The 14,276-nt window shown below is 33.8% G+C and overlaps 1 protein-coding gene across 1 annotated transcript in view; it reads right to left on the reverse strand.

The window, feature by feature from the left end:
- Positions 1 to 14,276, reverse strand: part of CFAP47 (cilia and flagella associated protein 47) — a 419,927-nt gene that overhangs the window by 219,552 nt on the left and 186,099 nt on the right. Inside the window, exons 36-37 of the mRNA XM_064483196.1 lie at positions 7,444 to 7,578; positions 3,897 to 4,012 (exon numbers count right to left, since the gene is read on the reverse strand). Coding sequence (XP_064339266.1) covers positions 3,897 to 4,012; positions 7,444 to 7,578 — 251 coding nt within the window. The remainder of the gene's footprint in view (positions 1 to 3,896; positions 4,013 to 7,443; positions 7,579 to 14,276) is intronic.

Genomic DNA, 14,276 nt, shown 5'->3' on the forward strand with positions numbered 1-14,276 from the left:
AGAGTATATCCATCAACATGAAACACTAAGACCGAGATAAATATATCAGCTGACCTCAAATAAAATAAAAACAACAGAGGTAACAGAGAACGTAAAGTCATAATGTAAAAGTCAGAGACATTTATGAAGATACTATAACCCTAATTTAAGAACAAGATGCTGTGAAATAGACATACCCAATGAAAATGAAAGTATTCTTACAAATACATATAGATTATCTCTCTCTCTCTCTCTCTCTCTCTCTTACCTAAAGGAAACAGTTGGAAAAGGAGGCTTGTTGATAGAGGAAAAAGCAATGACCTGAAAAATATGAGTGATAAGCTAGGATACATAGAAGACCTAATTAACAGGTTCAATATCCAACAACTAAAGGTTAGGAAATGAGAGCAGAGAAAATGATGAAAGAAATAATTTAAGGCAATTTTCCAGAGCTTGTGAAAAACAACTTCATAATTAAAAGGACTCACATTGTACCCAGACAGTGAATAAAAAAATGACCCTCCTTGATGCATTCCAGAACAATATCAGAACACAATGAAAGATTCTAAAAACTTCCAGAGGTGTGGGGAAACAGAATAATAGATTTTCTCATCACAAACACCAAATATTATGAGGCAGGTGGAACAATTATCTCAAGAGTTATGAGGGAAAATCCTTTCAACTTGGAAAAATACCAAGTAAAATATGAATCAAGTGTAAGTGTAGTCAAAAGATATGCTGAAAAACCAAAATTTGGGGATATTTACCTCTCTCACACTTTTTAGAAGGTTTCATAAAGGCAGTTTTTTTTTTAGCAAATAAGTGAATACACTAAGAAAGAGGCAGATATTCATTTCTATCCAAAGAGAAATAAACAGTGACCAATACTGACATCTCTTCAATAGGTCTGGAAAGCTATCAGGCCAAATAAGAATGAAAGGCAAAGTGCTCTAGAATGTGAGATACCTGAAGGAAAGATTTTATGTACTTCTTTAGAATTTATTAATTTTCTCAGCTTAAAAAAGGAGGCAACAGATAGTTTGTATATTCATAGTATAAGAAATATTTACAATCTACATTTGTACTCTTGGAACAGTAATGAATAGAAGATATAACTAGTGACATTTGGTGGGAGGGCAATATATCTAGAGTAATAAGTGACCAAGATCATTAAATATTATAGCTAAACATCAAGACAGTATTTTTGAAGTTGATATAACAAAAATATTGGCAAAGATACACAGATTATTTATATTTATGGAAGTAACCATTGGAAGAACTAAAACTAGACATAGTTGAAAGAGTTAAAAGTAGGTGCTCAAGTAGTGGATCTCTGGAGGTGGGGATATCAGGGGAGAAGGACTTGCTTTGCATGTTAAACTCCTCTACATATTTGAGTTATTAAAGCAGGTGCAAGTTAAATTTTGACTAAAAAAAGATAAAGAAGTTGAAAATAAGAATATATGCATATGTACAATGTGGTCAAAATATGAATACATTTATTCATCATTACATGTGGGAGTATGTATCCATGTAAATATGGCCAGTTAATGGTCACTTGGCATGTGTTAAAAACCTCATGAAGCTAATATTTATAAATATGTCTCTATTGATATAAACCATAAAAGGTGCAATGGTGAATAAAAAGGAAAAAAAGCACTGCTAAAAAATTAATGGGAAGTAGGCTGTTAGGTTTACCCAAGTGAAATATTCTCACAGACCAGTTCCTGGAGAAACAAAAATGATACAATTATGTGCCACAGATCTTCAGGATTTCTTACAAATAGTCAAACCACAAATAACTGAAGGCCAGGGGCGTTGTATGAGTATGATATAAACACACACACAGTACATGCAGCTGTCAGTTAAATAAGACTGCCAACTCTGGATTTATATTGGCTGGTTTTGAATCTCTACTTCATTTAATAGCAGGGAAAAGTGAGTAAATGATACAATGTCCTTGTGCCCAATGTTTTCTTCTATAAAATGAAGACACTAATATGGTTGCCAGGATGATTAAATATGAAAAGGTACATAAAGTGCATACTATATCATACAGAGCACATGTTTAACAGGTATTAAGTATTTTAATATTTACATATATACTGCATTTATTTTGTAAATATCCAATTATGCATATATTATAATAAACACATGCTTGTACATATAAAAAGACTGGAAGGAAATGAACTAATAAATTAAACGTGTTTATCTGATGAGATTCTAGGCGATTTTTGTTTTCTTTATATTTTTCTGTAACAGTCAAATTTTCAACAACACAGGTATACAGGTTTCACATTAAAAATAGAAACTATAAATGTTAGCTTCACTAACAAGACATACAGTCTTAAGCTAAAACATCAGAGGTTTAGGGCAGTTGTTAGGAAGAATTTCCATATAATGGGAGCTCTGAAATACTGGAAGAGGTTATTAGGTTGATGAGTGAACAAAGCAGGAAGAGGGGAACCTTAATCCTTTTCATTTGTATCATCCTATTTGAAGGACAGAATAGATCTCAATGATCAAAGTACTGAGGGAAGACAAATGGTACTGTGACAATATCCAAATGAACTAGTATCACCAAAATTGTGTTTTATAGCAGACATAGAAGTATAACTAGGAAAATGAGTGGATTGTTTTTACAAGGAGTTTTATTCTGAGATATGATTTATAATATATAAACAGGTGAGTGGAGGATTGTTTTTCTCATATTTAATTCAATCTGGGTAGAGTTCAAACCATGAATATTCACATTTTATAAATGATATACTCCTTTAGCATGGAGCAGCAAAGCAGCAACTGAAGAAAATGAGCACAAGCTAATGACACAAGCCAAGGGCACTACTGCAACTGGGCTCCTTCATATTTTAAACACAATTAAAAATGGCTCCCCTTTCCAATTATTTCTGTGTTTGATATACCAAAAGTAATAAAGACTATAATGTGAAAAGTAATTCAGGTCAATGTATAGTTCAAAAACCAAAAAGATAACTAAATAAATAATTAGTAGTTATAATCTGTCACTTTGCACAAGGTAAAAAATAATCAAATACAAAGGCAAAGAATAAAATTCAAGCCTAAAATTCATTTCTTTTTCAAGTCGATTAGTGGTTATCAAATCTGTCTAACCTTGTGGTACTGACACGGCTCTTCTCATATCATCCTTGTACTATGTAATAAGAGCATTTGCCATCATTAACACTTATTAGCATATGAAATAGGATTTGTTGATCTAGGAAGAGTAATATATTATGCTTATATTTAATTTTTGAAGACTATTCTCTGAGGTTTTCATTTGTTCTTTATTTGAGAATGGGTGAGGAGTAGAAACATTAAACAAGTATCATGTGAACAAAATCAGATAAAAATGAGACTTTATAGAATACTATCACAATTTGGGAGTGTACCAGATATACATATACAATGATTATGAAGGGATAGAGAAAAATGGCAACATTGGGGGTGTCTTTCGAGGCAAGATAATTAGTTTTTACTTTTATTTTTCTTCCTACTTTCATAGGTTCTATATTTTCTACAGTAAGTACATAGTGCTTTCATAATCAGAAGCAACTAAATACTGTATATTTAGCACACACTGACTCCCATTTCCTGCAGGAAACAGAACTATAGTACATAAAGAACTTAGAGTCTATTCTCTGTGGAGCATATGCATGCAACATAAACTAAAATTAAATGCATACATAAAAAGCAGATGCTTTATAGTGTTAGAATTGTCTTAACAAAATTGGTGAGGAATCTCAATAATATGAATGATTTATCTCTGTCTGGAGTGATGATCTTTTCATTTCATACTAAAAACAAATCTGGGTCACTCTTTTATAATTATAACACACATTAAATCTCTAGGGTTCATATGTTCAGTAAAAAAAAAAAAACAAAAAAAAAAACAAACTTACTTTGGAGAAATTGTCACAACATTCCCTTCCTGGGAGAGGGAGAAATCAGAGGCATCTCTTCCGACAATTGTAGCATTATACACTAATCTCTTGAAGCCTGGATTTTTCAGTAGAATCTATATTGAAGAAGAAGAGAGTATAAATGAGATCATGAATTTTAAAAATATATAACTTAACATTTCTTATTTTTATGAAAGAGATACTTTAATCATTATTTATTCTTAGTATACTAAATGGAAGAAAGCAGACTTTGTATTTAAAGATAGTGTGGTGTGTGTGTGTGTGTGTGTGTGTGTTTTTCAGAGTGGGCAGGGAGAGGAAGATTTCAGGTAAGGACATGACAGATGTAAAAACATCTGATCATCCAAAATTTCAAGTCCAAAGTTAGCAACTTGGATTTTAATCTTACTGCAAAGGGAAATCTTTGAAGAATTTTAAAAAGAGAATTTATTGCTTATATAATCCAATTTATAAAAAGGTTAATCTGGCTGCTCAGTGTAGAAAGCATCATAAGGAGTTAAGGTTTAAAATCAGAGGTCCAAGATGAAAAGGATGGTAGCCTCATCTAGAAGTGGTAGTATAGCTAAGGGTTGGCTGTCTTTTCCTTCCTGACACCAACCATTTTTGAGAAGGAGTTACTTTATTTTTAGGGAGTATTTCATGAAAAACGTTAAGTGCTTATGTAAACTATAATGGGGATTTTAAAAAATACACATATTAGAAAGACATGAAGTTATCATGGAAAGTAATGACCCAGAGGAGGGAGAAGACCTTGGGGAAGTAGATGACTGGCCAAACTAGAGTAAAGAAAAGATGACTGCACTTACGCAGTCCAGGAACTATAGTCATAGATAGAATATGGTAGAGATCTGTTCAAAGATTAACTACTTTTATATTTCAATGAGAACTTTGGTAACCTAACTACCATGACAAGTATGTAGTTGCTGAAGAGTTTCTACCTTCAGTTTTCCCACAAATTTGGGGGGTCTCATGTTGCTCACTGCCTACAGATCTCAGTAACAATGGAGGGAAGATTATGCTAGTGTTATTTGTTATGTATGTATGTGTGCATTTAAAGTATTAGTTAACAGATCTAGTGATTTAAGTCACAGAGAGCTAATTTCCATTTTCTGGAAGGAAATGTTGAAAATAATAGTAGATTCACTATGAACTGTTATTGGTTTATAGTCCTGGAACTTCTATAAGCAGCCTTGATTGCTTAAGGAAGCTACTCACTCTCATTATGTTGAATGAATGAATGAATGACACAAAGGCTTTGGGCCCATCTGTGGTCATTCCACTCAACTCCTGGATTTCATGTAGAGTGGTGAGTGGCAGATGGGGAGAAGGGAAAGTCAGCCAAGGAAAGCAAGCAAGCTTTGGAGCCTCAATTCCCCTTTAGCAATGACAGCCATCCCGTTACTATTGTGCTCCTGTATAAATTTTGTTTCAAAAAAAAAAAAAAAAAAAAAAGACTTCAACTGCTTTTAAAAATATCTCAGAAGATCAATGCACTCTACATTTTTTTCACTGATTACTACATTGTTTAATGGGCCCAATGTGTATTCTATGTTTCTATATGTGACATATAGCTACAAAAATACTTTTTCAATTATAGTAGCCATTGCTTCAGATTTTTCTTTCTCCTGGAGGGTTGAAAGTGTTGAGAAGGACATTCTACAACTTAGGCACTGCCATTTACAGTGCTGTTTATGCACATGCGCACATGATGCCATAGATTCTGAGCGATTTCTGAATCAGTGATTTTCTTCAATGAAATTTAAAATCAAAGCATCTTGTAATTGATATTTTATTTTGCATTTCTTTTCAATTTTTAGTTTCCTTCAAAAGCTGTCTGTATATTCTCATCTATAATCTCAACGTATAAACATTATTTCTAGTAAACAGTTAACTGTGAAGATTTCATGTTTCCATTTTAATATGCTTTCAGTTGATTTTTAACATTACAAATAAAATTTATGTATAAAATGAACTTGTGTTATTAGCTACTCTTTCAAAACAATACCAATCAAATGACATAAAGAAATTCAAACATGTGGACAGGATTAGAAAACTAGTAATAATAAGTAATAATACTTAAGTCCAATAAATCACTGCTTAAATCTAATTCAGAGTCCTCCTATCTTCTGCAGGCTTAAGTAAAGCATTTCTAACTCTTCAGAAATTTGATTGTGAAGTCAGAAGGCCTCTCCAATATAATTACAGCTCTCGACTAGTTAGTACCTGAAGTCCTTAAATATCATTACACTTAGTGAATTATCATAGTAAATACTGTTGAAAAAATTCTCTAAAGAGTTGTATATCTCTTTTTCCAACAAAAAAGGAAAAGTAATAAAATTGAATAAAGGGATCATATCTCAATTTTTGGTAACAGAAAATCAAGAGGAGTGGCTTTCCTTTCCCTAAATTGAGCCCTTTACATTTTGAGACAAGGACCTGAGTTTTTCTTGATTTTTAACTGAATCCTTACTAACCATCACTCAGACATTCACAGATGCTGCAGTTATTTTCTCAATGAGGTTACACTGACAAATCAAAGAGCACCAGGACATCTCTTTAGAAGACCAGATATGGACATGTTTTGCATTCAAAGTATAAGATTACCACCCCACAAACTGACTATGAGGAGGAATACTTTAAAACAGCCTGAGGAAAGGAATAAACATGATCCGACCAAAGAGGTAAATTACCTTTTGTACATAGTAAGATTCTATCAGCCCATACTGTCCTGAGAAAGAAGCAAGGAGAGACGTGCAAGTCTGGTTGAAATTTTAGGAAAACTAGTAAAAGGAACAGTCTTAGATAAATACAAGCAATCAAAACTTGTATGCTAGAAGATATTTCACAAGTATTCAAATGAAACAAACTGTTTGAAAAACGAAGTGAGATTGATGATGCCTGACAAGATATTTCTCAATTAAAGTGAACACCTGCAAAACATGACATATTTATACAGATTTTTTTTTATGGTCACAGGACTCCAAATTTCATTTTTATTTTTTTCCTGAATATTAAAAAATTCACTGTTACACATGTAACAGCTCCAGGATACATAAAATCCTTTAGTAGGAATTAAGTGGTCCTGCTTAGGAGTGCTTTCATTATTACTTCCCTTTCCATATCCTCATCTGAAGAAAATCCATCTGGATGTGTAAACTTCCCTAAAGGGAAGTCAGGCACACTCTGATCACAAGTTTCCACTTATGCTGTCAGTCCTTTTGTACATGAAATGGATCTCAAGTTTCCTGAAAAGATCTGCCTTCAAAGTGCTTAATTTTCATTTTCCATCTCCCCACCCTATGCCTGAAATGAATGCAAGAGTCATCATTCCATTGCGGGTGGCGATTATTATTAAGGAAAAATTCTCCTTTTCACTCTGCTATACCTTTGGTTTAGAAGGACCAATATTTGCTAAGGCTTTTGTATGATATATCACACTGATACTTTTGTTAATTTTGGAGTGGGAAAGAAACAGCTAAAACCCCGTTTAACTCCATGTATATTTTGGTCCTAATGATCTCCTTACCTCTGTCAGCACAGTGTCATGAAGAGTACAATGAAAGGGCACCACCTTCTTGGGGAGATATGTAGGCAGTCTTTCATACATGTAGACACAAAACATGAGCATCAGGATTGGATTAGGATCACAGATGTCAGTGGCCTAGTTTCAAAGAAAAGAAATATAAATTAGAGGATTTACAGAAAAAATATATAAAAAGACCTAAAGCACAGTACATCAATTATTGAATTACTTAAAACATCTTAAAATGTTATGAATTGACAATGACACTGAAATGGAGATACAGCAAACAGAATAGTGCTTTTAATCAAAGCAGCTTGACCTATGTGCTAAAAGATGAATTAGATGTGTTCTAAATATAACAATGACCTCACAGCCTCAAAGACTCCATAAAAGCTAGTCAGAGTCCAGAAAAATACTATGTACTAGAAATACTGGCTAATGTGACTAAGATATCATTCCTGACTTAAAGTATATAATGCAGTAAAAGATAACAGAAGTACACAAAGTACTAAGGGAAAAGATGGCAAGAGATTATCAAGCAATAGCCCAAGGGAGGAAGTAGCACATGAGATGGCCTCAAAGAATGCTTGGATTTTAAATAGGCTGGTGGTTTGGTGCGAAGAAAAGGAATATCGTACCAGAAAGGCAAAGAACTACCGGGCAAGGATATAGGAAGTATACTGTTTGTTCAGGAAAGAAGTACAATTTGCATCATGCATAAGGTAAGAAGGGACAAGTAGTGGAGAAAACACTAAGGAGGGCCAGGCCACATAGGGGTGGGCGTGGGTGTCAGAGCGAGAGACGTGATTTTGGAACAAGGAATAACACAAGAGTAACAATTCACGCAGATCAGGTGCAGGGGGAGGAGGGTGCTTGGATGAGTACTTGGCCCAGAACAGACAATTCATAATAAGGCAGAAAATGTAACTGTACTGATAAACAAGATAAATTAGTGATGGCTGTTGGAAGAGATTTGAGATAAAATCCAGAATTACAGAGGAATAACACCAGGGACAATCAACATAGCCAGAATGTCTATTGAAGCCAAAATGTAGAGTCAGGAACAGAAGGAAGAAGGATTCTATCAGCTTATGTAGCATCTATGATCTCCTAGAAAAAGGTAGAGGTAGTGGGGAAGAAGTATTCATAGCGATGAAGTATTGGGATTGGTCTGTGACAAAGATTCAAAGACATATAAAACACCACTAATTAACAAGCAACCCTGTCACTGTCAATCAACACAGAGCTCCATACACTTCCATAAACTAAAGATCTACTATGACTTAGTGGCACACATTTCAAATGATCTGGGCCTGGTCTGAAAATGCTAACAGTGCCAGAGCCAAAGATACTTACTGTGTTATATGAACGAAAGCACTTGACTCTGAAATTTAGTAGCAGTTACCAGAGAATAATGATAGCCCCTTAGATCATCTGCTAGTCCACATCCCCAAAAACATTTTTTTTCCTTCTTTGAAAGATGAAAAAGGTTTGTTCTTTCTTATTTTGTCAATAAGCAGTAACGCTAACCAATAAAGGTGCCTCGGGAGGGAATTATTAGAAAGGGAAAGAGGAGCAGGTAGAAAGTTCCCAGTATGATTTGGGGGAAACTGAGAAATATACCAGGACCCCAAAGTTTCTCGTAAGTATTCTGTCATCTCACATTTCTTCACTAAAGACAATGTTAGTCAACAAATGTAGGAAAATTATTTAACATAAGAACACACTAAAAAATGGAATACAGTTTCCCACAAAGTGAAGAGTATGGCCCAGCTGGGCCCTGTATGATGTGCCAGCCTCCAGGTAGGATCCAAAGAGGGCTATCAAGGATGATGGGAAATGTGCTTGTTGTGGAAGGGGTAGAATTAGTGGCAGAAGATTCTGGGCCCCAAGTCTGAGGTCAGTAAACGTCTTTTGAACACTGTTTTAGTGAATACAGCATAAAATATGGAGGTAGCAATATAAAAGTATTCCAAAAACTCATATTTGAAAAATATAAATGTGTAAGCACATTTGACTGTCCTTTATGATTGGATTACCGCATTCTATTGGTTCTTATTTTGTAGTTGGCTTTATTCCTTTGATAACTATGTAAGTTTGAAAAGCTAAAGATCTAACCTGTCCTTAGAAACAATAATTAGTATAGATATGTAAACTAAAAAGATGTGCAGTCTACTGTATATATGTATTTACATGCAATATAATGTGTATGTGCAGTCGAACTGTAATAATTCTACCTAATAAAACTGAAAAAGGAGAAAAAAAGAAAAATGTGTAATAGGATGAAGATGTAGTATTTTGGAAATGAAAAAAATGTTTATCTTAATGGAAAAATATATTTGTTAATTAGGGTATTAGACTGAAAAACCACAGAAAAGAGCATTCTTACCTTTCTTTATGATAAATTTCAATGAAAATAATCTAAAGAAATTGTATTTTAGTCAACCCTAAGCTTAAAAAGCCAAACATCAAAATAAGTTAGGTGTGTTTAAACAAGATTTTCATGTGAGATACCTTTAAAAGGTATAATCATTACTTTCTCTATACAGTTCTAACCTAGAAGAACTTCACTTGTATTGATCCATTTTTCCCCGATGACATTTTCCTACTGGACTAACAGAAGACAGGGAATTTAAAGAAAAAAAAAAGCCATAATAGAGAAAAATGGTGGAATAGAAATCTAGTAAACTAAATTTAAGTCCTGCTACAACACACTGCCATAATCTAGACTAAATCAACTGGTTTCCCTAGGCCTCGGTGTCCTCATCAGTAACTAGAAGAGATGAGATGGTCTGGAGCTTCATGTTGGGTTTAATTTGCTATGATTTCAAGACATCACTAGCTTTAAAACTAGACACCAACCATAACTAGCAGTACCCACTGACATGGTGTGATCCTACCGAGAATACCATTGATTGTCTTCCCAATAACAATTTTCTTCTTTCTTCTCTACTAAGAATCCCAATTTTTGTGGCTGTTTCATTACCTTCATCAAATATTGGTTTAACTAGGAGCATGGGATGCAATCATGGTCAATGATACACGATTGAAAGTAAACTGTAAGACCACTGGGAAAGTCTGCCTTATGGAAAATCAGACGCACAAGAAGAGGTGCTATTCAACTAGCCCCAAGAATAGCTGTATGATGGTGTTACATAAGAATTTCAGTAGGAACTTTGTGGTTATTAGCACACATGCTTAAAATAAAGCCATTAGGCTGAGAAGGCTGAGCTGAGGAAAAATGAATCTCTGATACCTTTGTTGAGGAACTGAATAAATATTCCTATTATCTTCTACTGCCTGAATTCATCTTATTTAAATACTGAATTTTTTTATTTTTTAAACACTTTTACTCATGAAGGCTGAAAGCATCCAAGTTGATATAAATGAACAAAATTTTTAAGAGAAAGGTTAGACTATCTGTTCACCCTTAGCTTCCATTACTACTCAGTGAATTATGTGTAGTAAAATCTCCAGAAGTGTTAAATATATATCCATCTCTCTACATGAGGGAATAAAAAAAATTCTATGCTGAATCCAAATAATTTGCACAATATTTTTCCTTTAAATATAAAGGATGTCATGTAAGGGAGGATAGGTAGTGACTATTATATTTCCAGCTGGCAGGATTCCTCAACAGGACATAACAGTGGCATAGAAACTTATCCAACTTATTCAATAGGTGTAAAGAAGGATATAATAAATAAGAAACTTAAACATTAATAAATAAGTCCAATGGTGAATTTCACAAGATTCAAATATGGACCAGGGCTAAGCATCAGCATTAGCATTAATTCACTATGGTTAAGTTAATTTAAGGGTGATTTTTTTTTTTAAACCTTGCCATTTAATGTAGTTAGTAAATTCAGTCTGATAAAAAATTAGACAAATACAATTGGCTGGTTAAAAAGCTTTGTAACTATTAACTAAGTTAATTGTCAGTTTCTCCATTCATCAAATCTAGGATATCTTCTCTACATTTTTATGTAGTACATACGCAAATATTAAAATCTTTTTTGTATACACAATAAAATAAAGATTTTTCAGTCAATATATCTGAGGAAATCAAAAAGCAAAGGAGAGAATCACAATGTATGATGAATTATATTTTCTCAACAAAGATATTTTAAGTTTCTTGTGAACCCCTACCAAATTCTCAAAGGTCACCTTAAATACCCAGTGTCCCACGCAACTCTTCTTGGTTCACTTATCAGAATGGTTTCTCTTTCCCTTTGATTCCCATAGCACAGTTTCTATGTCTCTGTGGCATAAGCTATCTGCTTTGTACCAGCTTTTTTTCACATACTTGTCGCTATTAGTCAGTAGCATTTCTGAAGACATGAGTGTGGTTAAACCATATCTGTATCCCTTGCAGGGTCTATCCAGTATATTTCATGGAGGAGATTCAATTTGTCAAACTGACAGGAACTATAATACTTTTCGTCCTCCAAACTAAAGTATTTAATTGGATTTTATCTTTGAAACTCTTATAAAAGAACTCTCTGACCAAAATCCTTGATTACAGTATCACTTTACAACTCTACCAATATAAAAGATAAATGTCAGACCTGGTACAAGCTGACTTTACATGTAAGTGACTTTAATACGAGGAAAAAGCAAGCTATTATGAAACATCATTTCTCCAGCAGGTGTAAGGAAGCACCTTATACTGAGCCACAGGTGGGCACTGGCATCATCAATCTCTCTGCATCACAGAATGGAAAACTCAAGTTACTTGTGTGGTCCTTCTGTGTCCTTTTGTGGCTGGTCACCAAGTCTTGCAAACCTCACAATGTCTCCTATATCAGTTTATTTTAAGTCCCCCTTAAAATGAGATGAGTAGAGAAAATATTTTTTCCTTAGTCAACTGAAACTGCATTTTTATTGTTCTGTATTCCTTGTCTCCTTTCCCTTTCCTCTCAGTTCATCCTCACCACTGTTATAGGAGCAGACACCTTTATCCTCATAAGACCCACATGGTAAACTCCTGACTTTTTACCCTGATATCCAAGATCCCAACACATGTCGATGTCTATTTTTCCATTCCCAAACTTCAGCTAAGACAACCTATTCACACAATTTTCTTCATGTATGTTGTTTGTCCACATTCTACATTCTGCTTATGCCTCTAGGTACACACGGCCCTTCTCTCTTACCACTACCAACCCAAATCCAACCTGTCATTCAAGACCCCAAATAAGTCCTGCCTTCTCCAGGAAGCCTTTAGTGGATCAATCTAGATCATACTGATCTCTTCCTTTATCTGAGTTAAACATTTTATTTTTTTCCTACACTGACAATTAAATTAGTAGAATATTATTTATCATTTAACTTGCATATATGTTGATAATTCAATGAGCTTGTATATTCTTCAAAGTCAGGAATCAATTTATTATGCTACTTCATTACTCTAAAGTAACAAAGGGCTCAAAAATGGTAAGCATATGATACGGTTTCTATTGTTGCTATCGAGGACATGATGTGAAAGGCCTGATGGAATTAGAAGTTGGAGGTCCAAACATAAGAAAAATCTACATTGACATTGTGACCTCTAGATAAATATTTATTTTAAAACCAAAGTCAAACATTTTCTTTTTTCTTACTAAATAAGATGATAATATAACATCTCTATTCAAACAACTATGCTTTTTAAATTCATTCTTAGGGCTCAGGTAATACTAATAAAGCACTTAAACTTTATTGCTATGGTTCAAGACTGGACCTATCACTAGAACTACTTGCTTATTACGCACACTTCGATGTACATAATTACATACATTGAAAAATATCCAGTAGATTTCAATGAGGTCATAGTTCAATCTCCCCATTTTAGCAATATCCTATGAAAAGACTATTTCAATTTAGCTTTAAAATAAACAAAGGAATATTATAAAGGAGTCGATTAACATTTTTATAAAGATGATATAACAAATGGTCAACAGGTACATTAAAAAGATGCTTAACATCACTAATCATGATGGAAATGTAAATCAAAACCACTAGGAGATACCACCTCACACCTGTTAGAATGGCTATTACTGAAAATACAAGAGATAACAAGTGTTAGTGGGGAAGTGGAGAAAAGGGAACCCTTGTATACTGCTGGTGGGAATGCGAATTGGTACAGGCATTATGGAAAACAGTAAGGAGATTCTTCAAAAAACTAAAAATAGAAACACTATATGGTCTAGCAATCCGATTCCTGGCTATATAGCCAAACAAAATAAAATCAGTTACATCACAGATATCTGCACTTCCATGTTCATCTGCAGCATTATTCACAAAAGCCAAGATATATAAACAATCTAAATGTCTATCAGTGGATGAATAGATAAAGAAAATGTGGTATATACTTACAGTGGAATATTATTTAGTCATAAAAAGACGGAAATCCTGCCATTTGTGACAATATGGATAAACCTGGAGGACAGTAAGCTAAGTGAAATAAGCCAGACACAGAAAGACAAGTATTGTATGATTTCAGTTATATGCAGGACCTAAAAAAGCCAAATTCAAAAAACCAGAGAGTTAAATGGTGGTCACCAGAGGATGGAGATGGGAGAAATGAGGAGATGTTGGCCAACAGGCACAAACCTTCAGTTATGAGATGACTAAGTCTGCAGGATGTAATGTAAAATATGGTCCTTATACTTAATAATATGCTGGACTGTACACTTGAAATTGATTAAGAGAGTAGGTCTTAAGTTTTCTCACCAAAACAAAAAAATGTAACTATGTGATGTGCTGGATGTTGATATGTTAATTAACTTGATCATGATAATCATTTCATATTATATATGTATATTAAATAATCACATTATACACCTTAAAAATCA

This window comes from Camelus dromedarius, chromosome X (assembly GCF_036321535.1).
Source record: "Camelus dromedarius isolate mCamDro1 chromosome X, mCamDro1.pat, whole genome shotgun sequence".
NCBI lineage: Eukaryota > Metazoa > Chordata > Mammalia > Artiodactyla > Camelidae > Camelus > Camelus dromedarius.